Genomic DNA, 27,974 nt, shown 5'->3' with positions numbered 1-27,974 from the left:
TAATCAAAATAAATTATGAATCTAGGGGTAATCAATATCATTTCACACGCTTGGCGATAAGAACATGTAATGTAGCGGCATTTTCACACTGGGCTCGAGTGGGGTAGCCCGTGGGATACGAGGACACACTCAGGGTGGGTGAACCATGCGATTTGGGGCCCACGGGGGAGGTCTCATATTCGAGACTCCTCACCAGGGGTGATTAATGCGCATTTCACACTGGGCTCAAGTGGGGTAGCCCGTAGAATGCGGGGACACACTTGGGGTGGGCGGCCTATGTGATTTGGGGCCCACGAAGGGGGTTCAGCTGAGGTCCTAACCCATGCGATGTGGGGCATGGACTATGAGATAAAGAGATTAATTCGCCGTACTCTAATAGTTCGAGCTTTTAGAGCAAGTGGTTAATTGTCCTACATCAATTTGGTATCAGAGCCTAGGGTTCTTATAGGGGAATGCATTTCATGTTTATGGTAGTTTGTTTAAAGTCCATCATGCATCCAATTTCATAATATATAGCTGGTTAGAAGTCCGTAGTTACTGATATTAGTTGCTGAAATTTCTGTTATCAGGAAGGTAGCAATTCACATTGCTCTAACTTTCTGTTATTCCCTTATTTTGACAACTATATTGCTGGATTTTAGTAGCACTGCGTAATTTCCCTCATATAGAGTCTCATTGGATCATTTAGTCCCATTTAGTTGCATACGGTCGTAGTAGAAAGTCCTTAGGTGGAGTTAGCAGTTGTATGCCCATATGTACGGGTCATAGTTTTGGTTTGCACCCTGCACTAAACATGGAGTAACTGCAAGAATCAGTGAACAAGTTAATCTAGCAGGTTGATTCTTTGAGTAAACGCTTGGAATAACGAATAGATCAATGCCTTGACCAATTTAATGATCGCGTTACACAACTAGAGGTCTCCCTCAGGGCAAACCCCACTATTGGGGAAGATGTCCAATCTCAGCAAGTGGTCAGTAGGTTAGACCAAGGAATGGAGGCGTCCAAGGAGTTGGTCATGGGCGCGCACCTGTGCACCCAATATGACCTAGACGCGCAACTTCTCAAGGGAGTTAAAGTTGATGCCCCTACGTTTGATGGCCACTTGGATCCTAAAGCCTTTTTAGATTGGTCAGCGGATATGGACCACTATTTTGAGTGGTATGACATGTCGGATGCTCGACGAGTCCGGTTCGCCAAGAGGAAGCTTGTGGGCCAAGCAAAGAGGTTTTGTGCAACGGTAGAGTGAAAGAAAGAAAGAGCGAGGGAACTCTTAATGGTCCATTGGGGAGAAATGAAAGAAACACTTAAAGAGAAGTACCTACCTTTCTCTTATTACTTACGGTTGGTTAAGGAGTGGCAGTCTCTTCGATAGGGTTCCATAAGTGTTGTTGATTACATTGAGAAGTTCGAATAGTACTTGACCCGCTGCGAGGTTGATGAGGACCCTGTACTTACCCTTGCGCATTTTAAAACGGGCATCCGTCCTGACATTAGGAGAGAATTGCTCGCCAAAGACATAAACACTACTGAGCAGTTGTATCAAGTAGTGCTAGAAGTCGAGTAATATCTCAAAGTGTCTATGGGAAGGTGATTTGACTTTCGCGAGTCCAGCACTAAGGCCAACCCCTCTGGGGCTAAACCTAATACTGGATACCAAAACAATCCTTCCAACAATTTTTAGCCTAGACCTAGGGATGATAAGGGTAAAGAGATTGCTGGGTCTAGTTCACGTGGAAGTGGGCCCCTAGGTGTTTTAGGCGTCAGGGGTTTGGTCACTTTGCCCACCAGTGCGGCACAAAAGAGGGCACCAAAGTATTTCTTATTGATAGGCAAGTAAAAAGGTTGTGTTTTCATGCTCACATTGCAGTTCTCTAGTTTGATGCTGACCAGTTGAACTTTCTCACATTACAGTGAGTTCTCCATTAACCAGTTTTGATTAAGGACCTATTTGTTTCGCCCATTACTGCAGTAATGTAAAGGAAATGGTCAAAGATTACAACTTACTTTTCCTGTCTCTTGGCAACAACTACACTTGACACAATAATGACAATTTTACATTGTTTGGTTTATCCATGGTAAAATCATAATGATTGTTATTTTATATTACTTCAAAATAAACTGGTGCTGCTATTTGGATTGGAGATTTTATAGTAATTGCATAAAAATTTGCTAGCATTGGAGATTTTACTATAATTATACGAAAAAATGCAATGATTACAGATTACTTGTCTGTTGAATACATTTGCATTGGACCGACCATTCCTATGCTTGGTTTGACAATGGTAAAATGGGAATGAAGAAGAATATGAGCCAGTAGAAACCCCTAATGACGAGGAAGAGGGAGCGCAAGAGTCTGTGATCCTTACATTTGTGCGTTGCGCCTTTGCTCAAATCAAGAATACTGACGATTGGCGTCGCCACACGGTCTTTTATACTTATGCAAAGTGTGGAGAAAAGAGCTGTAAGATGATCATGGATAGCAGTAATTGTGCCAACATGGTATCGACTAGCACTGTGAGCTGTTTGGGCTTAAAGCTGGAAGCCCATCCTCAACCCTATAGAGTCTTCTGGGTTGATGAAACTTCTATTCCAGTCTCACACCGTTATCTTGTTCCTATTCAGTTAGGATCATATAAAGACACACTTTGGTGTGATGTTGTTCCCATTGATATTGGTCATATCATTCTGGGTAGACCGTGACTCTATGACAGGGATGTTACCATATTTGGTTGTTCAAATGTGTGTACATTCTGGTTCGAGGGCAAGAAGGTGAAGCTAAATCCACTGCCACCTAAGAATACGACTGGAAAGGAATCCACTACATAAACTGGTGTGAGCAGCTCTAAAGAATTGAAGGAGTCGAAGTCAAAGTCTAAGCCCCGCCATATTCTAAATGCCAAAGACTTTGAGTGAGAAACGGAGGCGGACTTGATGGTATATGCCATTGTGGCTAGGGAGAGTGTACTAGAGGCTAGTGTAGAGTTGCCCACTGAGGCCATTTAGGTAATGCATGAGTTTCGCGATGTCTTTCCTGATGATCCATCGAATGAGCTTCCCCCTATGAGGGATATACAACATGTCATTGATTTAATCCCTGAGGTGACTCTACCAAACCTCCTGCATTAAAAAATGAACCTAAAGGAGCACGCTGAGTTGAAGAGGCAGATTGATGAACTCCTAGAAAATGGTTTCATTCGAGAGAGCGTGAGCCCGTGTGCCGTGCCCGCCCTTCTTGCACCTAAGAAGGATGACACATGCAGGATGTGTGTTGATAGTTAGGCCATCAACAAAATTACAGTCAAGTATCGGTTTCCCATATCGCGTTTTGATGATATGTTGGATATGATGGCCAATGCTACTATCTTTTCGAAAATTGACCTCAAAAGTGGTTATCACCAAATCCGTGTACGCCCTAGTGATGAGTGGAAGATGGCCTTCAAGACGAAGGATGGGCTATACGAGTGGCTAGTTATGCCTTTTGGGTTAACTAACGCCCCAAGCACTTTCATCCGTGTGATGACCTAAGTGTTGAGGCCCTTCATGGGATGAATGGGATGCTTGGACCGATTTTGTACACTAGCACATTCTTTTAGGCCTCCATTAAATGGAAGCTTATTATGTATGCATTCTTTTTGCAATTTTTTTTAATTACTAAATATGCAAATATGTCCGTTTTAGCATCTCCTAAAATTCTACAAATTTCCTCATGTTTCCCCAATGTTTTCTTGCATTTCTGGTTATCTGTGATATTATCGGTAAAATCGATATTGTTTCTGTATCCTCGGTAAGCAAAACTTGTAGCAATGCTGATACTTCAAACATTGGATATGATTAGTCGAACTGGTTGGACAATTTTAGGCCCTACCACCCATAAAATGGTTCAAGATCCACTCGGGTTTTAGAACATTGGACTGCATACATTTCTTGAGACTCTAATGCTCCTTCTTTGTCATGGCCCACAACTCTTTCTTTCTTGCCACCACTTGCTTATGCTTGATACTAGTTTGTGTGATTTGATTGTGTTTATGTGGCATGGTCACATGCACATGTATTGGTTCATGTCATGTTTCCATTTCCAATACTTTCGTTTTGTTACCCTTGCTTGGTGTTTCCTTGGCATGTCTTGTGGGTGGCAAGTATTAGAGTGTTTGATTCAACTATCTAGTACCTCCAAAGACCTTAACGAGGTTCTGTGCATTGATAAATAAAATAATCAAAATAAATTATGAATCTAGGGGTAATCAATATCATTTCACGCGCTAGGCGATAAGAACATGCGCTTCTTCCACTACAGCACCTCGACAAGGGCAAGATGCAGCTGTATCTCATCTCTTGGTATGGAAGTTTCAAGACTCGAAAAGGAGGAGTTGTGCAAGGCTATAGTCAGGTACTACCAAATGCTCCTATCCAAAGAATCTTGGGTCGACTAAGGTTAGATCTTCTTCACTTTGATAGCCTTTTTGAAGAAGCTGCAGGTATGTTGGAGAAGCCTATCTCGGAAGACGAGGTCAAAGTTGTTGTGGATACTTTAGGAAGAGACAAAGCCCCCAACCTCGATGGTTTTCTCCTTGCTTTCTTCTAGGTGTTTTGGAATGTGGTGAAAAAGGATGTGTTGGACTTTGTTAAAAAGTTCTTTGACAAGGACATCCTATCATTTGAGTTCGGAGCTTCCTTTATTGCTCTTATTTCAAAGTTTGAAGGAGTGAATTGTTTGAAAGATTTAAGACCGATTAGTTTGACAAACAAAATTTTGACTAAAATGCTCACTTCCAGATTTAGAGATGTGTTGGGAGGTATTATTTCTCCTAACGAAGGGGCGTTTGTGGGGGGAAGACAAATCCTGGACATTGCCTTAATCGCTCACGAGTATGTTGATTCTCGTTTCAAACAAAAGAAGTTGGGGGTGATATGTAAGTTTGATGTGGAGAAGGCCTATAATCACGTGGAGTAGGATTTTTTGGATTATATGTTGGGTAGGTTGGGATGCGGAGCCAAGTAAAGGGAGTGGATTTAGACTTGTGTTGGGTCTACCTCGTTCTTGGTGCTTGTGAACGTATCCTTGAAAGGTTTTTCCAAATCTTCTAGGGGTCTCAGACTAGGGGATCCTTTGTCTTTGTATTTTTTCCTTGTTATCACAAAAGCCTTCTGGTTATTGTTGAAGCCTTCAGTCACATGTTAGCCAAAGGCTAAGAAACTGATCTCATTAGTGGTTTCAGGGTGGCCGGTTTTGGAGAGTGTATTTCTCATCTTTAGCTCGCAAACGACAATATCATTTTTTTGAAGCGAACCTTGTTATGGTGGACAACTTGCAGAAAGTGGTTGTGTGCTTTTGAGGCAGTTTTAGTTTGAAGATCAACATGGGGAAAAGTGAAATTTTGGGAATTCATTTATCTAAAGAAGATATCTATAGTGTTGCTTCTTTTTTTGGGTGCAAGGCTAGCTCTTTCCCTTACACTTATTTGGGGCTTCTGCTCTGCATTAAGAAACTGGCAAAGCATTTGTGGAACAAGGGAATATAGAGGACCGAGAGAAAATTATCAAAGTGGAAGAGCTGTTATCTCTCTCTTGGCGGTCGATTAACCTTGATTAAGGTAGTTTTTTTTAAGATGCCATTTTTTTTTTTCATGTCCCTGTTTAAATATCCTCAAGCGGTGCTAGCTAGATTGGAGAAGATGAGGAGGGACTTTTTGTGGAAGGGCTCCGAAGAAGGTAACAAGTTTAATATGTCTAAATGGTGGAAGTTCGTAGGCCTATGACTCAAGTTGGGGCAGGCCTGGGGTCCTAAGAAGCATGAACTTAGCTCTTCTCGACAAGTGGTTATGGTGGTTCTGGACAAAAGAGGGATGCCTTTGGTGAGAGATCATTGCATGCAAGTATGGTCTTCAGGATGATAGTTGGGAAACCAAGAGTTCTTCCTTGTATAGGACGTCTCATATATGGAAACTAGATGTGGTTCTCAAAGAAGTCTTTTGGAGAGGTTTGTTCTTCTTTGTGGGGGACGGCTCCAGAGTCAAATTTTGGGAGGATACTTGGTGTTGCGACTCTCCCTTGCACCTACATTTCCCCACATTGGCTAGCGTTGCCTCTTCGGAAGGTTTGAGAGTGGCGGATTGCTACTTCTTTTGCGGCTCGACGGTAGTTTGGGCTCCGCTTTGCAGGAGGAATTTGTCGGATGGCGAGGCAAATGACTATGTTGCTTTCCTAGTCCGCTCGTAGTATGCCAATCTGGCGGGGCAACCCGATTCTTTCTTATGTGGATGCATACCTCGGGCCGTTTCTCGGTCAAGTCTTTCTATAAGTTGATCTAAACTGATTGCAGTGTCTCAAGAGCAACATGCTTATCATTTTTGGTTTACGGTGTGCCTCCCAAAGTTGCCACCTTCACTTGGTTAGTGGGTAGAAAGATGGTTTTAACGATTGGTAATCTTTAGAAGAGGTTCTTGATAATCCCGAATATGTGTTGCATGTGCAATCAAGATGATGAAACTATCGATCATCTCTTCATCTTCTGCCTGTTCACCTAAAAGGTGTGGGGGGCACCTTTTAGCCGCCTTCGGTTTATCTCGGATTCTCGGGTGATGCTGGGGTTGGGGTAGGATCTTCTCTAGGCTTGGCACAGAGGTAGAGGGGGGAAGCAAGCTCGGTCGAGGTGGCTTGTGACATTGCCTGCGATTGGTGGGTTGTTTGGGGGGAAAGGAACCGAAGTTTTTTTCAGAATTAGGCTCGGCCGTTCAAGGCAATTGTGGCAGGGGTCAATCTGTTGTTGTCTGAATGGGATGGCTTGTAGTGTGGTTTTGTTTGAGTGTTGTTTTCAACCCTTTTAGGGGCTGCAGTGTTTTCTCTTTTGTTTTGTTGTTTTCTTTTCTTGCCTAGTTGTTGCTAGCAGGTCTTTAATGAAGTTTCCTTCACTCTTCAAAATAAAAAAAGTATCATTTCATAAACAACAAATGTGAAAGATAATCAAATAGTTCGGACAATGCTATAATGATGTTGATGAAACTTATAAGACAATCCATTAAAAAAAAAGCAGTCCAAGTGGCAATGTTTGAGCCAATGAGTTGTTAGGCTTTGGGTTTGAATGGCTTCCCACTTGCTGTCTATTAGATTTTTTGGGAGGAAGTGAAAGATGATATTATGGTTCTTAATGGAATTTTACGGAAGGGGGAGGATAGGAAATGAGATGGAATGCAATTCATTGGTCTTATCCCTATAAAGAGGGACTTATTAATCTTATCTATGGCTCTTATAAGATTCTTGTTAAGATCCTTTCTTTGAGAATGGATTGCGTCTCTCCTGGGGGTGATCTCTCCTGCCCAATGAGCTTTTGTGGGTGGTAGATAGATCTTGATGGTCCGCTGGTGGCTTAGGAATGCATTGATTCTTTGTACACATCTTGGAGACAATAATTTGTGAATTGGACTTGGAAAAGGCTTATGATTACGTGGATTAGGGATTTATGGAATATATGTTGATAGAATTGGTTTCATATAAGATGGAGAGGATGGGTAAAGGAATTTATTGCTTCAACTTCATTCTCAATTTTGAACAATGGCACTCCTAAAGGTTTCTACAAGGATTTTAGAGGACTGCCGTAGGGGGATCCCCTCTTTATCTTTTTAGGAGTGGTAGAGGGCTTTAGGTTGAATGCTTTCGGAAGGAACATAGCAAGGAATTATAAAGACTTCAAGGTTGACACTTATGGACTTCAAATATCCCAGATGTAATTCGTTACTGATACTTTCTTATGGTGTGGCCAGGTGATAGAGGAGGTGGATTGCCTCAAAATTGCCTTAGGGCGTGTTTGGATTCACGTTTTGGGTTTATTGCATTGTATTCATGTACTGTTCATGTATACGTTGGGCGATATTCACAATACATCCATCAGCAACGTGCCACTAACCAATGTTTGGATAGAACGTATTGTCCTAGCATGTATACAATTTCTAGTACAGATCAATGTTTGGGAACGACATATAGGGGTCACACATTGTATACCAATATAGATAGTGGTAGTTTGTGTACTATGAAGCGTATTTGTACATGCTTAGATATTATATTTCAGGCGGGCCCCTCTCTTGTTGTTGTGATTAATCTCTGCGGTCTATCACTTTCTGGATGACCATTCTACCAGTGTCCCCACTTGGATTCACCTGTTTAATGGTATGGATGTCTGAAAAACTGTCCGTCTCCTACAAAAGGTACACACGGTACACATCAAACCGATCTAAATTCCAAACCCTGCCTGGATGCTGGGGAAACATGTTTTAGGACTACGACGACCGTGGACCCCACATGAGTTACAAATAACATTTGAAAGGATCCTGACTATTCATCCATAATCACCCTGTTCGATTGACGTCTTTCACGGCATGGATGTCATGACACAAATTCACAAGCAGTTAATTATCCTCATCGTTGACGGCTTTTTCATGGTGAAGATCACCTATCAGTCAGTGTTTTAAATAGTGGTAGCGTGAAGTATAGCACTCAGTCCTCTATAGCGTGTAGTGTAAATATGTAACGTGAAGCATAAGCTATACGATACTTCTATTTTTTAATTTAAAAATAGGACAAATATAATAAATAGTGAAAAAAAAGGAAAAAAATATAAAAATGCCTAAAAGATGATTCATTTTATAAATTATAAGCATGTTCAAAAAGGTTATTAGTTATCATTTATCAAAAGCCAATCCACATATATAAGCCAAATTAAATAATTATCACATCAACAACTTTCTAAGCAAACCACTTTAATTAATAATGTCTAATTGAAACCACAAGTCACAATTATGAAAAGAAATAAAAATCCTATAGGTTAAAAGTATCAAGTACGGTACAAGTGTTACATTCCTCAAAATTAGAAACAAAGAAAACATGAAAAAAAAAGAATAAAAAAATAAAACAGTACTAAAATACATTGTAGCTTACGCTACGAACGCTACGCACTACATAGTTGTAGCGTACGCTACGACCCCCGTAGTGTACGCTACAGGGGATTTACGCTATTTGGGACGCTACGTAGTGCTACGGCCACGCTATGCTACGTAGCGTATGCTAAACATTGCTATCAGTCAATACTTTTCACTATTTGGAAATATCGAAAAAAAATAAAATTTGTAATATTACAGTTCAAAAACATCAACACGTCAAAGTGGGGCTGCATTATCCAACCCTCCTTTGAATGTCTCTGAAAAAACAGTCCATCAACAATTCCAGAGGACCCAACCATCATGTTATACCAAAAAACAAAAACAGAAAGAAGACAAAAATAAAATAAAATAATTAAAACATGTGTTTTTCATTCTTCTCAGCCATACATATTCTAGAACCGACCAAACAACCTGATACCGGCATAAAAAATCAACAATCCAAGTACCATACGAACAAACCGAGCCATGCAAGATTCGTCTCCAACTTCAGCAATAGGCACCCTCTAAGCAGGTCCATCTTCCCGTACATTCTAGGTGCCGATTTGGGTTCGATCTGTGAGATCGTCTAGATAGCTACCACAGTCCTTCGTTGAGGGACGATGAGATGCACTAACAGCCCCACTTCCAGTTGTATGTCAACCCGTGCGATCAGGCAAAGAAGACTAAATGATATGATTACCAGTAAAAATGTCACCGTCTGGACTTCGATATGAGGTAATCTTCACACAAATGTCCTACAAAATTTCAGAGAGTATGAAAGAAACATTATCCTACAAACCTGATACTCATTCCAGGCTTTCATAGCATCTTCAAAAGTCGTGAACGACTTGTGTCTGCATCCACTAAATTCGTTAACTTGAGCGCTGCATGCCTCCCATGTTGCATACATCCCTGGATTCCTCCCCACAAACACCACATAATATTTTTTCTTCATTCCGCTGCGAGAAGTAATAAATGCCTTAATCGGAAAGTAATCTGAATTGGATAGGAAAACATTGAAACAGAAACTTTCATCTTCCATTAGCCTCCAGCTAAAGCCTGTACTCTCCATATTACCAGACTTTCGAAGATGTCACCAATTTTCGTATCTTTGGAAAACAGGTTGCAAGTTGATCACCACAACCACCTTTGCAAATAAATTGAATTAGTCAGGTTAACAATGTTCCACAAAAATCGTTCAAAATTTGTTAATAGTATTCAATCTCGTTCCCACCTGAATAAAGTTGCAGACACAGGCGACCTTCAGATCTTGTCCCTGATCTCAGGTGCTGATTTACTTCATCTACTAATAACTGTATCAGTCCTACATGACTTTCTCTATCAGCAGAGTGTTGTATATTTCAGTTAATATATGATGGATGTAAAGACCATATGAAAGAAAAATAAGGCAGAAATCCTGCTGAGACAGTTAAAGTTCAGAAATTCCTTTCAGCAATGCAACAACCCACCAAATTCAACAGCTCGTATATCAAGGTTTTGGTTGCTTGGGGGAGTGGGGGTAAATTGAACTGGTTCCAAGCTCTTGCAAACTCAACAAATGAGAGAGTACATAAGCTGATAAAATTGACCTGAAGTAGAGTAATAAAAAATGTTTGAATTCACCCGGGTTTAGTCCCTTATCATTATCGTAATCAGCTAACCTTTATCCCAGCTGATTTGGGTCTACAACATGCTCTCTGTAGTGATTAAGTTCGGACCTTAAATGAGAAAAAGAGATGTAGTTATCAATTCCACATAATAATATCTATGAAAGTTGAAATTAAAAAATACAAAAATGAAACATCCATACTGTAGACCACTACTAATATTTGAAACAGAAAAAGAAAACATGGGAACAAACCTCTTACATATCCATATGACCTATCCATATATCGAAAGAGTCGATTGTATCAGCGTCTTAATCCACATCAGTTACCCATGACAAAGTGATATCAGTATAACTTTCAGAACAGTAACCAGCCAAACCAATGTACAACAGATATGAGTACGTTACCAATGACAGGCCGTATCAGAAAATAAGGCATAAAAGAGTGGTAAATACACAATACATTTTGCAGACAGTAGTAATCTCGTTCGGCTAAAAAAACCGATTTCCAGACATATCAGGTTTGTCGCATAAAATCAATAAGACATACATGCAATCATTCTCCTCGTCATTGTCTGAGTCCAATGACATAGGAACCAGTCTGAAATGCATCTCCACTATCAAAATAGATGGGGAGATTGTAACAACAATATTCTAGAAGTCTACAGTTCCAACCTGCAAGTAGTATCAAACCGATTTCGGTAATAGCATCTGAAATTGTAAATAGAACAGTCCATCAACGACAACATTAGCAGTGCTACTCCGACAGCAAATGTATCATCCAATGCAGTTTAAAGTTAACAAATCCCAACCGAGCCATAACAGGCTCGGACCAAAATACAGTTAATACAACACACCAGCCAAAAAGACACAAACTCCAAACATAAACAGTCAGTGATATGGATCCACGTGCGCCATTCTCAATCTGTTTCACAACGAGGAAGGATCACTTTTTCAATCCATTCCCTCCTGCGTTCATGACCCATCTTTATAAAATACCCTGCACTCACTACATCAATCTGCAAGAACCTTGCAGCACGGAATTGGTCTTCATGTGAAAGACCAGGCACCTCTTCCAATATACCCAGCAACCATTGAACGCGCGTCATGCTTTTTCCCTGACCCAATGTAATTGTCAGGTTGTTAACGGCTTCAGCCACTTCCCCCATCTTCTCACCGATATGTTCATAGGCCTGCCTCTCCGCCCACTGCTTATCTCACTCCCATCTATCTGACTATGACGAGAACTTGAAGTGGCTTCCATGGGGCTTTTGTTAGCACGTTTTGCCCGACTTGATATGGATCCATCACCACCTCGAACTCGGGGAGGGGGCCTGCGGTCATCCTCGTCAAAGGATGACAAATGTACCGTCTGGGAAGCCCCCTCATCCGAGTCATCGTCAGAGATGAACTCGTCATGGCCGCGCCGTTTCCCTGATATAGGAGAAGAATATGCCGTACTTGCGAATTCACCGTGGGCACAATCATTGCCAAACATGAACGCGAGGTCGTCCCATCTTTCAATATGTTTGCCTCGCACCCGTTCGGCTTAGGGGTGTGTCTGTACACACAAAGATAGAATGTTTTCATCAATTTTGTAAAAGCAGACTATACAAACTTTACATGCATTTATATGTGAATATCATACCGCGATGTATTCATCCCATACATCCTCTGTAGCAAGAACCATCTTGTTTTGTTCGTCCCATCCAAAACCCGAGGCGTTGAGCAAGTCCTTTATTGCCCAATACAGCCTCTTTAGGGTCCGCAATTGATTAGAAATATAACTGTTCTCAAGCATAATACCACAAGTATCGTAGATTACTTTAATCGTGGCCTTGTATGCTTCGGGTTTAAACCCGACGTCACTCTTAAGTCCTATGTTCACCTGTTCAACCAACCCATTAACCAATGCGTTATCCATGTTGTCTGTCCATTGAAGTCTACTATCTTTACGTGGACCGCCTACACTACGCCCTGGTTGGGATATAGATTTCGGGCATGGCCCTTTGCGGGAGGGTGTATTCTTTTTCTTAGGAGTTCCAATTAATTCAGTTGGTGAACTTGGGCATTGGTTTGAAGCAACACCCTTCTTTGAAGGTGATGACTCCATAGCTTTCTTTCTCGGGTCCTTGCCTGTGCTCCTTAGAAAATTCATAGATCCTATAAGTAGAAAATGTAAATAGAGATATAACAGGTACAGGGAAGTAATGCACTATAGTAATGAATCATATGCAGGCTAATGAAATTCAACACGAAATGTAAACATCATATCCCAAACTTAGTGAAAATATGTGAAAATATTCCCGCTTTCAACTAAGCGGATCATTACATAAATCAAGAAACATAAGTCCGTTGTCTTGTACGTGGAAGACTATCATTCCACATTCTCTCAACAATCTTGTCTATCTTCCTTGACCACTCATCACGTGTGTGATCCGTCACCCGAGCTAATGCTACCCCTTCATCTACAGAGGTTACACTACAGGGGATGACGCAACATCCTCTGTATTGTCCCCACTGTCCTCAACTACCTCAGCCAGTCCATCATCACTACTAACACGAATGAAATTATGAAGGACACAGTAAGCTATAACAATTTTGACTTGTGTTATAAACTTGAACTGAGGAGGAGTACGTAGAATAGGGGAGCGGTTTTTTAACAGGCCAAATGAACGCTCTATGACATTTCGTAATTGCGCGTGACGATAATTGAAAAGTTCCTTGTTATTGGCAGGCTTTCTTCCAGTACGAAACTCGTTTAAGTGATATCACACACCTCGATAAGGTGCTATAAATCCAGACGAATGTGCATACCCAGCGTCAACAACATAATATTTTCCTACACAATTGCAAGATATGTTTCAGATATCTATCACACATAAGTACATACAGAAAAAACAATCACCCCTTACACGCAATTACCATGTGGAATAAGAAAACAGTCAGGGCGACGGGTGAGTGCATTTTGTAGGACACGAGCATTGGATGCGGATCCATCCCAACCAGCAAGCACGTATACAAATTTCATATCAAATGTACATGCGGCCAAAACATTCTGTGATTGAAATCCTTTCCGATTTCTGAAAGTTGAGCTTTTTTCTTTTGGCAAATAAGCCGGGATATGGGTACCATCTAGGGCCCTGATACAGTCTTACAATCAGAAGGGTGGCAATGATCAGTTCATCCATTAACTATCAACTTATAATTTAGGAATTTCTGTAACATATCTTCAACTTTACCTGAAAATATGAACTCCACAACGGATTGTCGAAAATTTCCTTGGGTGTGTGTAAACTAGGAAACCTCATGTACTCGGGATAAAGACCGATTATAGCATCCAACACCCTACTAAAGTGTCTGCTCACAGTCTCACCAGATCGTGTAAAATGATGACCAATCACACGATTACGTACGTTATGTTCGGCAGTGTGAAGAAACATTACAACCTGCTCCTCCATGCTGCATCTCCTGCTATCGGAAAGTAAATTCCGATCCCTCAACAACGAACATAATTCAAAAAATTTGTCCCTACCCATTCTCAGCTGCGCAAGATACTCAATATCGCTCTTACGTATAATTCGGCTTATGAACCTATCCCTCTCAATATGACATTCATTGGGTTTAGCCTTCATACAGTAACGGTGATAATATTTAGCCGCTCCCATTATAGTTACTGCAGCTGCAATGGTGGTTATGGCAGCGGCTATTTCACTGTCATGCTAATCACAGCCAGATGATCTTTCATCGGAATATTCCGCACTTTCGAAAGCCATGGCAGTTTACAGGGAACTCGAAAATATTGATCTGATTTACAATATAAGTAAATGTAAATTTGACTTGTATATAAGCATGTATACATACTACATCAAATTTGAAAATATGAAAATAACTGATAATACACTTGGTTATTCAATGAATATTTATTTTTATTTTTTCGTTTTCTTGTTGTAGGCCCAACTCTTTTAATATTGTGAAGCTTGCATTATAACAGACCAAAACATGCTGGCTCTTACTGGGATATGTATTATCGTCATAGATGAGATTGGTACATCCCATCTGATAACAGCAGAACCGGAAGAATTACTAGAAGTTCCAATTAACAGATTAGAAAGATGTTCTTACCAACAGTTATTATTATAGGGGACAATTTCATAACTTGCTGCTGAACAGGTTCATACAAAGAAAACAGTGTAACTCACTTTAAGAAGATATACAGAAAGTTACAAACAATACATGATCCACTTGGTTCTTCAATCACTTATACAATATATTAGAATAGATTCTTTTAATAGCAGATACAAGCAGGGTAGTAGAAAGTACAGCAGAGTTACCAACAGATTATGCATGTGAGAATTTTTGCACATTCTAACTCAGATTGATACTAGAAGCATGTAAACAACATCAAAAGAAGATGTACACAGATCAGATATTTTTGGGAGATTGGTACATTTTTTAACATCACAATCAGCAGATATGAAACAAGTTACAGATAGTACAGAAATACCTCTAGTTGATATCAACCCAGACTTTGCAGAACCTTATGAGATAATGCTTATTCCCCAAAAAGGAAAGGTTCGAAGAGAAGAAATGTCGTTGAGGAATGGTATTGAAATCTCAAAGAGGGGTTTTATGTAAAACAGGGCATATCCACCTGATGGAAAGAATTGTTGGTACAAACACCACCTGTACATGGCCTTCCACAAACAGATGGGTGTCTTGCACCCGGTCGTTTCCAGACAGACATTATTTAGCGGAATGCTTAATCAAAAACGATATTAGATTCGTCAGGAGAAGTTGCCCCACCATCGCCCGTATACGCATCGACATGGGCAATACTCTCTATACGGTCAGGGTGTATATGCCTGGCTATATAGAGAGAGAATACGATCTTGGTAAACGCCGTTGGATGAATAGAAACCGATTTTTAGGAGGGAAGATCATACCTGGAGGATGTGCACTGCGGTGTTGGTCTGAGAAGCACGGACCGTCGGTACCCAAAAACGAAGGTGGCAGCAAGCTATAACAGCCACTGTAAGATGAAGATCGTCTAAGAGAGGGAATATATTGAGTTCATCGTCGACATGCAGGAAGCGGGAGATGATTTATAGAGATGGAGTATAGGTTCGCTCGTTCTCCCAACGAATACATGGAAATGGTGTATTTTCAATTTCAGCCCTCTTTAATGCAATACAGTGAAGAGACGGGACCGGACACTGAAACGCCTTCCGGATTTACTCTACAATCGATTACGATAAGTGGTTCGACAACGTATTCGCGTGCATGGAATACGTCACCCAGTCGTTCGTAAACAAACGAGGGACATGTCCCATCAACACCGATAATACGATACTATACACTCCAAACCGTGAATCCAAACACGCCCTTAGATGGTAGAAAGCTTTTTTGGGGCTAGAAGGCGAATTAGCAAAAGCCTGAGGTGCTTGCTAGGCATTGGAATAGATGAAAGGGTGGTTGATAACGTTCCCTTTGTTATGGGGTGCGGCATGGGATCCTTTTTGTTTACTTATTTAGGCCTCCCTCTTTGTATTGGTACACCATCCAAAGTCCTTTTGGGATGCCATTGTGGTGAGATTGGAAAGGAGATTCTATGCTTGAAAGAGTAAATCTCTCTCCTTTGGGAGAAGAATAACCTTTATCAAGTCTAGTCTCTCAAACATGCTTGTTTACTTCATATTTCTATTTCAGTGTTTGACAAGCGTGCCCAACAGGTTAGATAAAATCCAGAGGGTTCCTATGGTTAGGAAGGAAAGAGAAAGGGAGATTTGATTTGGTTGAATGGAAAGAGGTATGTAAACCAATCAATAAAAAAAGAAGAGGTCGGTAATAAAGCAAAGGGCAAATGGGGCCATGGCATTAGAAGTTTGAGATCATATAATCAAAGTATGCTGGGAAAATGGCACTGAAGGTTTCTTTGGAAAAAGGGTTTTATGTGAAAAAGTATGGGTGTCTTGGGCTTGGGCTATCAGCCTGAGAACCCCCATGCAAAGTGTTGGGAGTGGAGTGCAATCCAGAAGGTATTGCCTCTATTCAAAGTCATTGGATTTGCAGTAGGTGGCTCAAGAATTTTTTTGGGAGGATTCTTGGTGATCTAATGGTCTGATGTCTTCTTTTTTTACAGGACCTTTCTTGGGTAATGGTGAAAAATGCAATCATTGTCAATAGCTTTCTTCTGAGGTAGGAGGGCAACTGGTCTGGAGTTTGTGTTTTAGAAGAAACCTCACAAATGGTGAAATTGACATATATGGTCATCTTTGGTCCTTTGTGAAATCTGGCTCCAATTCTGTTTAGGTCTTTGTGTACCTTGCCCTGTGTATAACTCATCAAGATCCATCCTTTTATTAAAAAATTAACTTTCTAGAATTGAGTACGATATGCTACCAAATCAACTGATCCTATTGTTGGATTTTCCTAGTGCCACCAACTGTGACACTGTCAGATTTTGACACTCTAAGTCACACCTGTGCAACGTAGCTGCTAGATATGACATTCACAAATGAGGACATCTCATAATTGTCATTAGTCAAAAAACAAGAAAAGGTGTTTCTTTCCTTGTTTCTAATTTTTCAGTAGTCAGATAATGGGCCGTTTTTCTTTGAGCAGGGAAAAGCACCCTACTGAACCATCTTTTTGGTACCAATTTCAAGGAGATGGATGCTTTCGAGGGAAGGTGTGTCTCGTATTTGCACTATGTCAAACAGAACATTGACCCAATTATCTTTATGTTTCCATTTCGGTATCATGGTGTATGACTTTCTTGTTTTTGGTATAGGAGCCAAACTACCAAAGGCATCTGGATGGCAAAGTGTGTTGGTATTGAGCCTGTCACAATTGTGATGGATTTAGAGGGTACAGATGGGAGGGAAAGGGGAGAGGTAATGCACTTCATGTTAATTTTGTCTCACTTTTCGAAAGATCTTTTATTTCTTTTTATCTTTGTTGCTAATAATATATTTCTGCTTGAGAAGAAAAAATTGGATGATGGATTTGATAATGTATTTTAACAGGAAATGAAAAAGAAAAATCCATTATGACATTTATGTTTCCATGCTCGTTGGTCAAAACTCCTTACTAAAGAACTATTATCATTTTCTGCCTTGAATTTCTTTTGAATTAATGCGCTAATAAAAGTTACATGTTGGTGTTTAACCTGGAAAAAAGTTACTTGTACCCCACAGGGGTTTGAAAGCTAAATTTTCATGGCTTCTCTCTCGGTAATACTAGCCTGTTTGGCATGAGACGATAAAGTGATCATTAAGACTATGTCTCCCCTTGGCTAGTTAGGCAGATTCTGGTGAATGGAAGGCTTGGTGCATGTCGTAGGTTTATGCTTATTCTCTTCTTCTTTATTTGGGCCCTGGTGGTGGAGAGAGATTCTAGAAACATGATATCCTGGGCGTGCTATGCCCAAGTTGGTTCATTCATCTTTTGGAGAATACCAATTGGGAAATAAAATGTTTGACTTTGAAGCTAGGACATAAACCTTGTCAAAAGACGAATGGAGATTGGAAACTGTCGCCAATGTCTGAGAAAAGGGGTCCAAAAGTAGCAGAATGTCCTGCATAAAATGGGAAGTAAATTCACAAAAAGCCTTTTATTGGTTGTATGGCAGCAGCATGACATCATAGTAAAATTAGCGGTGGGTTCCAACAGATTCCTTTCGGGAGTTGCATATGTATATGGTTAAGATAAACTTAGGACTGTATTTTAGATTTAATTTGAAGTTGTGCAATTAAAGGGGTTTATTTGTCATGTTGGATCTAGTCTCTAGATGGTTGTGTTTTGGTTATGGGTTGAAATTAGTAATTCCTGGTTCAGCTTGTTCTCTTCAGTAGCAAGTAATCTAGTTGTCATAGGAGAATATGGTTTGGCTAAGAGCAAAAGCTAGAAAGTTGGAGTACAAAGCTAAGCTAGCACTAGAGTCGACATGTGAGTGGAGGAGGATTGCGTGGATTAAAAAGGCAAATTCTTTTTGCTGGAATTTTCTGTTGTTGCAAGCTTTGAAGCTTCCCCACTTTTCTGGGGCCCCAACACCGATATTTAGTACCTCAACTTGGACCACCTCTATTGTATTTCAATGGTTGATATCTTTGCAAAACTTCACATTTTTACCATGCCACCATGTTGGAAGCCAAGAAAGGTGACTGGTGCCTTGAGACGAAAGGTGGTTTTTCCTAGGATGTTAGTTATTGAAGTTACAGGATTTGAAGTGTCAAATAAGAATGCAATGAAGACCTCATTTCAACTACGTGACGAGAGAACTGTGGATGAACCTTTCCCTACAGATAACTATGTTTCTTATGATGGTCTTATACTTTGGGGTGCATAATTATGCATATTATATGCTCCTTAAAGGACGAGGTCATCATCGAACATCATAGTTGTGGCCTTAGGGACACTTTAGGGAAGCTACAAAATTCACCATGGTGGAGGAAAAATATAATGGGTAACAAAGGGTTATGGTATTGTGACTTGAGAGGTTTGTTGTGAGGTGCCATGCCTGTCAAGCGTTCAAGTGAAATTATGGAAATATATTGGGAGATAAAACATGGGCTTTGGAAGAGGAAAAGCATTATTGGCCACAAATAAGCTGTGATGTGAGAGGTTTGAAGCAAGGTGCTGTTCATGCCAAGTGGGTGTCCTCAAAATATGGACATGTATCTGATACGGTTTGTAGCTTCACATGTTTACTTTTCCTTTTTTTTTTTGGGTGGTAGATTGATTCTTGAAGATGGCATAGTTCATATCATATTGGAAGCCATGGGCTCAACACATGTCACTGATGTTCGGAATGCATGTTCTAAATACATTGGGAGAGGTAAAACATTGGGTATGGAGTAGGAAATATTGGTGACAAATAAGTTGTGATGTTGAGAAGATTGGAGCAACGTGCAGTGCCTGTTGAGTGTACAATGGGTTATTGCCAAAATAAAGGCCCCTACTCGACACTTTCTATTCTGGTTGCATTGTGAGTATATCTCTGTGGATTTTTGTATTGGATTTTCTGTTGAGTGAAACGAGAAAAATGAGAACAGTTCCATCTTTGTGGCAGTGGATTGATTGTCAACAATGGTACACTTCATACCATACTGGAAGATCATGGATTCCACACAGCACAAACATCTTGTTCAAGGAAATGGTGAATCTGCATGGTGTCCCAAAGAGAAATTTAGTTGATTGTGATATGAATTTTTGAGCCACTTTTGACGCCATTTGGAGGCGCTCCGGTTTTTTGTTCTTGCCATAATCAATAGAAGTACACTTGGAGGTGGAGGGGTTCTTGTGAGAGATTGTATACCAAAAAATGGGATGTCACTTCTGCCTAATCCTGGTGAATCTGTGCATGGGAAGTTCACCTTTCGACCGGTTAGTGCAAGGAACAAGAAACATCTGCTTGACTTTTGTGAGAATGATAACTTCATTAGAAGCAACAAAAGTTGCAACAAGAGTCAAGGAGATGAACAAGAAAGGGCTGGATGATGAGAGGCCATCCCACCTGCAAAACTACAACCAATCTCAATGGACTAAAAATTACCCTTCCCCGTTCCTTTGATCCCTAGAACACATTAACCACCCTAACTATTTTCTTTTGGCTTGATGAAAGACCATTGCTGCCTTCTCTTATAGTTATTAAAGAAACTAATGCATGATATAGAGAATCTACTTCTGAGTATTGTTGGTAGAAGATAGTCAAGGTTGGTGCCTTGGTCATGGTGTATTTCCAAAGTCAGAGATTCCTAGTGGAAGCCTATAACAAGGTAAAAATTCAGAAGATAGGCACATTAGAGAATTTCAAGAAAGTTTGGCAACACAGCATATGAAGGGGAGTAATCGGAAAATTGGTTACTTCATCAAGACATTCAGCCTCATTTGAATCCATGGAGACACAGATGGCTTTCAAGCTGAAGTTGTTGCTGATATGTGTGAACAACTTCCAAAGATGAACAAAGATGAGATTGAACAAGTTTTGCAGAAGTATCACAAATCGATGCAGCAGTGTGGGAGTACATTTGTTAAGTGGAGAAGCACACCCTTCATGGCGACCGATAGATTTCCATTTTTGAGAGATGAATTGATGAAGATTGATGCAGAATTATTCCGTTTGTGTTGATGTGAACTTGCTGAAGATGAGAGGATGAGTTCTCCGCAACCTGCAGGATGATGCAGCACAAAATGTTGAATACCATGTCTAACAACTGAGAAAACTGTGCAACAGTTTCAGAATGTACAGCATAAAATGGGAAAAGAAGGAGTAATCAGGCCTTCAGTGTCTGTACTGCTGATATCAACATGAAGCCATGGTGGTTCGGAACCTGTATATATGCATAGGTTGGTTAGGTTTGGATTCTAGTAAGTTCTAATTTAGGAGGCTGTTGAATCAGAAAACTTATATGTCGAGTTTAATTTGCAGTTCTTCGGCAATGGGTACAAATGTCCTCACTAATTTTGTTCTCACAAATAGCAAGTAAACTAGTTGTGATAATACGGGTATAAAACATTTGCTTGGATAAGAATAAATGAAGTTATTAAGTCTCTTTCGAAAGAGGGAGTGATGAGGTTCGCTCATTACTGGCTCTTCCTTTTCCCTGTCTTAGTTTTATATGTTTTCTCCTCTTTAATAATATTCAGTTATGATTAAAAAGGTAAGACTAAAATTAGAGCAACGGGTAGGAAACAGTTCCAATACTAGTTTCGACATATGTGAGTGAGTTGTTATTACTATTTTTGTGTGTGTGTGTGTGTGTGTGTGAAGATTCTCTGTTGCTGAACCGAAGGTTCCTTTTGTGTGTGTGTGTGTGTGTGTGTGTGTGTGGTGTGTGTGTGTGTGTGTGTGTGTGTGTGTGTGTGTGTGTGTGTGTGTGTGTGTGTGTGTGAAGATTCTCTGTTGCTGAACCGAAGGTTCCTTAACTGTAGATTCAGTAACTCTTCTTCTAGTTGGTGACGCAGGGATGAATGTGATGAGGTTGAGCGCTGTCTTCCTCAAGAGGATAACTGTCCCGAATCCATGGAACTTCGAAATTGATTAATGAATGAAATAAACGAGTTCACAAATCACAACCCTTCAAATAGGGGTACCAAACAATGGGAGAGAAATCAGAAGCAAACTACAACTAGTGCGCAAGGTTTTCGGCCAAAAATAGTAAGTGTCCTATTTGGCTTCACCAAACCGTTCTCCTAATTATTCTAAGCTCTTTTCACGTTGGGCATAACTCCTAGAGCCCAACGGATGAAGAGTTATAATCAAACTAAAACTTACTATTTATATTAAAAACGGAATTAAAATAGGGAAACGACTGTCGATCCGGGGGTATTTCGCAAATCCGGCTTGCGCAACCCAGTGTAGTGGGGTTGGTTGGCTAAAGTAGCTCGTTCTACCTCAAAATCATATATTTTACGCCCGATAACTCATTCCGGATTGTGAGATACGCCCGATCTAAGGTCCGATGGTCCGGGTCACTTCTGTCGTCGACCAGGCCTCTTTTGATCCATCTTGGCCATGAAACTGTCCGCGACCTGCTTTACATCAGTTGGTCATTTTCTTTCTTTTCAATTTTTTTACTCATTATTATTATTATTATTTGGGTTTTGGGGGTGGGGGGTTATTTTATTTTGGTTCTACTCTTGGAAGTGAGAGAGTAAAGTGATTTCTCTAGCTGGTAGTAATTCATCACATTTGTATTTGGGCTGGTTGAGCAGTAAGCATTCACAAGTGGGATGGTCTGTGGTCAAGGTTACAAGAAATCCATTGATTGGTAGTACTACAAGGAGAAAGCTGGGGCTTCTCTTGTGATTCCCATGATCATTCTCACATGCACGATGCCACTTATGTTGGTAGAGAAGCTAATCAGATTGCCAGTGCTCTCTTGAAAAGGATTATAATGAATTGGGCTCTTTGTATTGGGGTTCATTCACCTTGCCTTGGTTTGTCATTCTCTTTCTATGTGGGGAAGATTTTGGGGCATAAGCTTTACTTGATCTGCAATTTCTGTCCTCCTTATGTGCTCCTGGCATCTTACTATTTTCCCTTTCGCCTTCACCAATTGAAAGTTTCTTTTTAATGGCCTTATTTATGTTTTTTAGTGTTTTATGATTTTTTTCTGAAGCTGGATTTAACTGCAACTGTATCATTGCTTCTATGTATGACAACTAAAAAGTGGAGAAAACTGGCATATCCATCAAATAGGTTGGCGTAAATATCAATTCCTAGCTGTTATACTCTGGGAGATATCACACCAACTTTTTTGATGGATACACCCCCTTTTTTTGTTTTTTGTTTTATTATTATTATTATTTTCTGATTGTAGTTAACAATAGTACAAAGTTGTGATATTTTATTACTTCACAGTTGGAAAAGGGTTATTTATGGTTGAGGATGGGCGTAAACTGTAGCTTTGTAGCAAATCGGTGTTATTGACTGGAGAAGTTCATTTTTGGTGAAGTTCTATTGAGAGATACTTATTCATCTGAAACTTCTCATAAATAGTGTCTCATCCTTTTTAATTTCAGGATGATACTGCATTTGAGAAGCAAAGTGCCCTTTTTGCTTTGGCAATTTCAGATATTGTACTGATAAACATGTAAGTCCTTGAGCTAGGCATCTTTAGCATTTTCTGCCCATTTTCAAGAAAAGCCTGCCAGTTTCTTTGTTCTGGTCAGAGCATCCACTGGTAGTATTGATCATCACAGACAATTTATCTAGGTGGTGCCATGATATTGGTCGGGAGCAGGCTGCAAACAAACCACTTCTAAAGACGGTTTTTCAGGTATTCTGTTCAAGGTTTTCCTTTTTGTTGATACATCCGAAGGATGCAATCTTAGCTGTGGCAATCTGACCTTATGTTTATGGCAGGTTATGATGCGTTTATTCAGCCCTCGCAAAACAACTCTTCTCTTTGTGATTCGTGATAAAACGAAGGTTTGCATTTTCAAATAGTAAAAATTTTCAGCACCATCCTTGTCTATTTCTTGTAATCATACCCTGTTACTTTTTGAGTGCTTATAACTTTTGTTGTTTTCAATATAGACACCATTTGAGCATTTAGAACAACTGTTAAGGGAAGATATTCAGAAGGTATTTTTCTACCTCTTAGAATGATATTTGGCCTTTTCTTTTACTTTTACTTCATCTTTTCCCCAAATTATCATGATAACACCATTGCTGGCAGGTTTGGGATGCAGTTTCTAAACCCCTAGCCCACAAGGATACTCCACTCAGTGAATTTTTTAACGTGAGTTATCAGTTTATTATAAGAAGGTTTTATATGTCCCAATCTGATGCATACATTATTTGACTTGAAGGTGGAGGTGACAGCTTTGTCCAGTTATGAAGAAAAGGAAGAACAATTCAAAGAGCAGGTAGCTCACCAATGTCGACAATCATTGTTTGAACCCTCTGACCTGACTTGGCGATTAATATACCATGACATAACTCATGGAATATATGATGGTGCCATTGGTTTAGAGATCTCTTAAATGCGAAGTTGATTAAACTACAAGGGGATGATGCACAACAAAATTTACTAGCATCCACGTTGCTCAATGCTCACTCCTCTCGTCTCACCTGCCACGTGGTGATCCATGCCATTTGTCTGGTAGGCCCCGCCATGGATGAGTCATGCAGAAAACCCCCCATTGATAAGTATTTTGAAGAGTTCATAGATAAAAGTTTGTCGCTGTCTATAAGGTGTTGAAACATTGACTGGTATCTGCTAAAATTGATAAGATATTTTGAAGATTGCATTGATAAAAGATTGTCGCTGTCAATAAGGTGTTGAAACATTGACCACTATTTGCTAACAGCCCTTTTATGGACAGTGGAGATCTTTGATCAGTGGGATTTTTTGCTTCATGGCATATCCATGGCCAACCTATTATATGACTCAAGAATCAAGATGCATCCAACAATTGGAGAGATATAAGGGTGAACAATGCTAGCAAGCCTCATATTCATACAAAGAAGAAGAAGAAGAAGAAGAAGAAGAAGAAGAAGAAAGCTTCACACATTGGCATTGCTAGTCATCTGTTTCATTTAATTGTACGAACTTCCACTGAGACGTCGCTCCTGTTTTGAACTCCACCATTGCTCATGCTTTGTGGGATTTTAAACTTGCTAACATTTGGGCCTGCTTGGATCTTGTGGTATTGGATGGAGAAACTTCCCTATTACATGGTTCGTGTAAGCAACTAAAATCTGCTTGGTTCACACTGTGCTGCTTCTTAGCAAAAGTTTGTAATTTGTTTTCACACTATTTGTTTATTGGTAAAAGTATGTCTAAATCAATCTTAATAAAAAGGTCCTGTTGGTAATCTATATTGTCTATAATGTGGTAACAGTACCACCTTGGATTACCCATGTCCCCAAATTCCTTCAACCAGGTGATCCTAACTCCGACGCATCCTGTAAATGGGCCAAAAAAGGACATCCTAGATCTATCATGATGAAATGGGCTTCCATCATTAATCTATATCACAATTCACACATGATGTAGGCCCAACCTTGGGTTACCATGCCCTGAAGAAGCACTTCAATCCTTAGTTGTATGATTCTTCTAACTAGGTGCCGCTCAAGCTTTGAATCATGCTTCGAACACCTGCTTCCTTTCGCACTTTCTGGCCTTTTATGCTTGATAAAATTTTGAAATAAATGCTTTTCTGCTCCTATGCCTGAATGTGTTGCTGCTTTGCTTCACGCTTTGTGCAACCATACTTCAGTCAAAAGACGCTATCCATCTAACCAATGGGCAAAATGAAGGGTTGGTTTATATGATCATAATGGAAAATTGTTGATCATCAATCAATGCTGTTCATACTCCATAATTGGATTACCCATGTCCCTCATGATCATTTCAACCAAATTATCCTAACTATCTTATGAATGGGTGAACGAATGGTTAGATTGATCAATTTGAAGGTGTAATCATCAATGTAGAAGCCCTTCTCTGTGAAAGAGGTGAAGGCAACCGTTAATACACTTGGGCTAGATGGATTCCCAGTGGCATTTTTTCATAATCTTTGGGAGGTAGTGAATGAGGATGTGAGTTTTATGGAGTTTTTTGAGAGGGGTTGGCTATCAGATGGTTTGGGGGCATCCTTCATAGCAATTATATTGGAGATTGCAAGCTTGGAAGGACTTTCAACCGATCAACCTCATAGGACCCTACAAAATTCTAGCAAAGACAATGGCGAACAGATTAAGAAAGGTTCTCCCAAGCATCATCTCTAATAGCTAGGGCAGTTTTGTGGAGGGTTGTCAGATTATGGATGGTGCTCATATTGCTCACGAATGTATGGGCGCTTGATACAAAAATGACGAAAAGGTTATAGTTTGGAAGTTGGACCTTAAGAAGGTGTATGACCATGTTCATTGGGATTTCTTGGATTATATGTTGAATAGGTTGGGTGTGTAATGCAGGGGCATTTTCACACCGGGCTTAAGTGGGGTGGCCTGTGGGATGCAGGGGCACACTCGGGGTGGGCGGCCCGTGTGAGGCGGAACCCATGTGATGTGGGGCCCACGAGGGGGGTTCGATTGAGGACTTAACTCATGGGATGTGGGGCATATGCTATGAGATAAAGGGATTGATTCGCCATGCTCTATTAGTTCAAGCTTTTAGAGCAAGTGGTTAATTGTCTTGCATCAAAGTGGTACCAGAGTGGGAGGTCTCGTGTTCGAGACTTCTCACCAAGGGTGATTAGTGTAGGGGCATTTTCACATCGGGCTCCAGTGGGGTGTCTTGTGGGATGCAGGGGCACACTCGGGGTGTGCGGCGGGCCCCACCCACATGAGGTGGGTGGCTCATGTGAGGTGAAACCCATGTGATGTTGGGCCCACGAGGGGGGTTCGACCAAGGACCTAAACCCATGTGATGTAGGGCCTGTGCTATGAGATAAAGGGATTGATTCGCCATGCTCTATCAGTTCGAGCTTTTAGAGCAAGTGGTTTAATTGTCCTGCATCAGTATGGTTTGAAGCGGAGAGGTTGGATGCGTGCGATCGGTAACCTTTTTAGTGCTAGTCAATGGCTTCCCGAAAGGTTCCTTCAAAAGCTCCAAAGGGATAAGACAAAGGGGCCCTCTATCTCCCTTCCTGTATAGGACATGGGGACCCACTATCTCTCTTCTTGTTCCTGGTGGTGGCAAAGGTGCTTAGTAGGATGATAGAGAGGGCAAGAGGAAGGTCTTATCCTGGATTTCAGGGTGAAGAGAACGATCACCCCTATCTCCCATCTCCAGTTTGGGGATGACACTTTTCTACTATGCTTTGATGGACCACTTAAAGAAGATCATTTGGTGCTTTGAGGTGGTCTCCGGGCTGCAGGTTAATATCGCCAAGAGTGAGATGCTAGGGATTCGAAGGTCTAAAGAAGAGGTCACTCGGATGGTAGAGGTGTTTAGTTGTAAGGCGGGATCTTTTCTGTCTGCTTATCCTGGACTCTTGCTTTGTATAGGAAAACCAACAAAGCACCTTTGGGAGGGTTGGGTGGAAGTTGGCAAGATAGGTGTCGTCTTTGGGAGGGCGAATAACTCTCGTAAAAGCAGCTATGTCAAATATAAGGCATATTTTATGTCTCTATTTTGATGCCCGAAATTGATGTTGTGCAGGTTGGAGAGGTTGATACAATATTTCTTCTGGGAGGGATTAGAAGGATAGAAATTTCACCTATTGAAATGGGAAGAGTTGTGTAGGCCAAATGGAGAGGGAGTAGTAGGGGTAAAGGATCTAGAAAAAAAAATGAACCTTGCACTAATGGGAAGTGGTTATGGAGATTTGGGTCAGAGGGGGCATTATGGAGGGAGGTTATAGCAAACAAATATGGGTGTCGGGATAATGGTTGGTGGGTTAGAGAGGCCTTGCTTTATAAAGCTTCGTGGATTTGGAAAACAACCTCTAATTTGGAAGGAAAATTCAGCAACGGAATATGTTATGATGTAGGCAATGGGCAAAGGATCTGATTTTGGGAAGATGTTTGGCTAGGGGATACTCCATCGAATGTTGAATTCCGTCGATTAAGCCTACTTAACCACGGATTGGAATATTACGGTTGCCGAATGTTATTTCGGAAGTGGTGAGGTTTCCTCCATGTTGTAGGAACATGCTAGACAAGGAAGTGGAAGAGTTTGTGAAGATATAAGTCTCCTTCATGTCATAAGAAAATGCTAGATGAGGAAGTGGGAGAGTTTATGAAGCTACTAGTCTCCTCCATGTCATATGAAAATGCAGAAGAGGAAGTGGAATAGTTTGTGAAGCTACAAGACTATCTATTAAGGTGTTAGCCAAAAAAGGAGGATCGCGATGGGATGCTATGGAAAAAGGATAAATCTGGCTGATTTTTAGTCTCTTCCTTCTATAAAATGCTTCTTCCTCCATTGGTGGGGTAAAAATGTGTTCATATGACTTGGATTTGGTCCTATGGGGTACCACCAAAAGTAGCGGCTTTT

At 40.6% G+C, this 27,974-nt stretch overlaps 1 protein-coding gene across 4 annotated transcripts in view; it reads left to right on the top strand.

Annotated features, from left to right (window-relative positions):
• Nucleotides 1-27,974, top strand: part of LOC131249383 (protein ROOT HAIR DEFECTIVE 3 homolog 2-like) — a 55,775-nt gene that overhangs the window by 2,184 nt on the left and 25,617 nt on the right. For 2 of the 4 annotated variants that reach the window (XM_058250129.1, XM_058250131.1), the window contains exons 3-12: nt 17,140-17,206; nt 17,309-17,411; nt 23,044-23,114; nt 23,237-23,300; nt 23,387-23,452; nt 23,561-23,608; nt 23,703-23,765; nt 23,836-23,892; nt 24,352-24,367; nt 24,429-24,571. In XM_058250129.1, coding sequence (XP_058106112.1) covers nt 17,140-17,206; nt 17,309-17,411; nt 23,044-23,114; nt 23,237-23,300; nt 23,387-23,452; nt 23,561-23,608; nt 23,703-23,765; nt 23,836-23,892; nt 24,352-24,367; nt 24,429-24,571 — 698 coding nt within the window. The remainder of the gene's footprint in view (nt 1-17,139; nt 17,207-17,308; nt 17,412-23,043; nt 23,115-23,236; nt 23,301-23,386; nt 23,453-23,560; nt 23,609-23,702; nt 23,766-23,835; nt 23,893-24,351; nt 24,368-24,428; nt 24,572-27,974) is intronic. The other 2 variants (XM_058250132.1, XM_058250130.1) reach the window with 2 other exon arrangements.

Source organism: Magnolia sinica, chromosome 6 (assembly GCF_029962835.1).
Source record: "Magnolia sinica isolate HGM2019 chromosome 6, MsV1, whole genome shotgun sequence".
NCBI lineage: Eukaryota > Viridiplantae > Streptophyta > Magnoliopsida > Magnoliales > Magnoliaceae > Magnolia > Magnolia sinica.
Note: the sequence above shows the minus strand (reverse complement) of the source record. Positions and strands in the feature narration are given on the sequence as shown.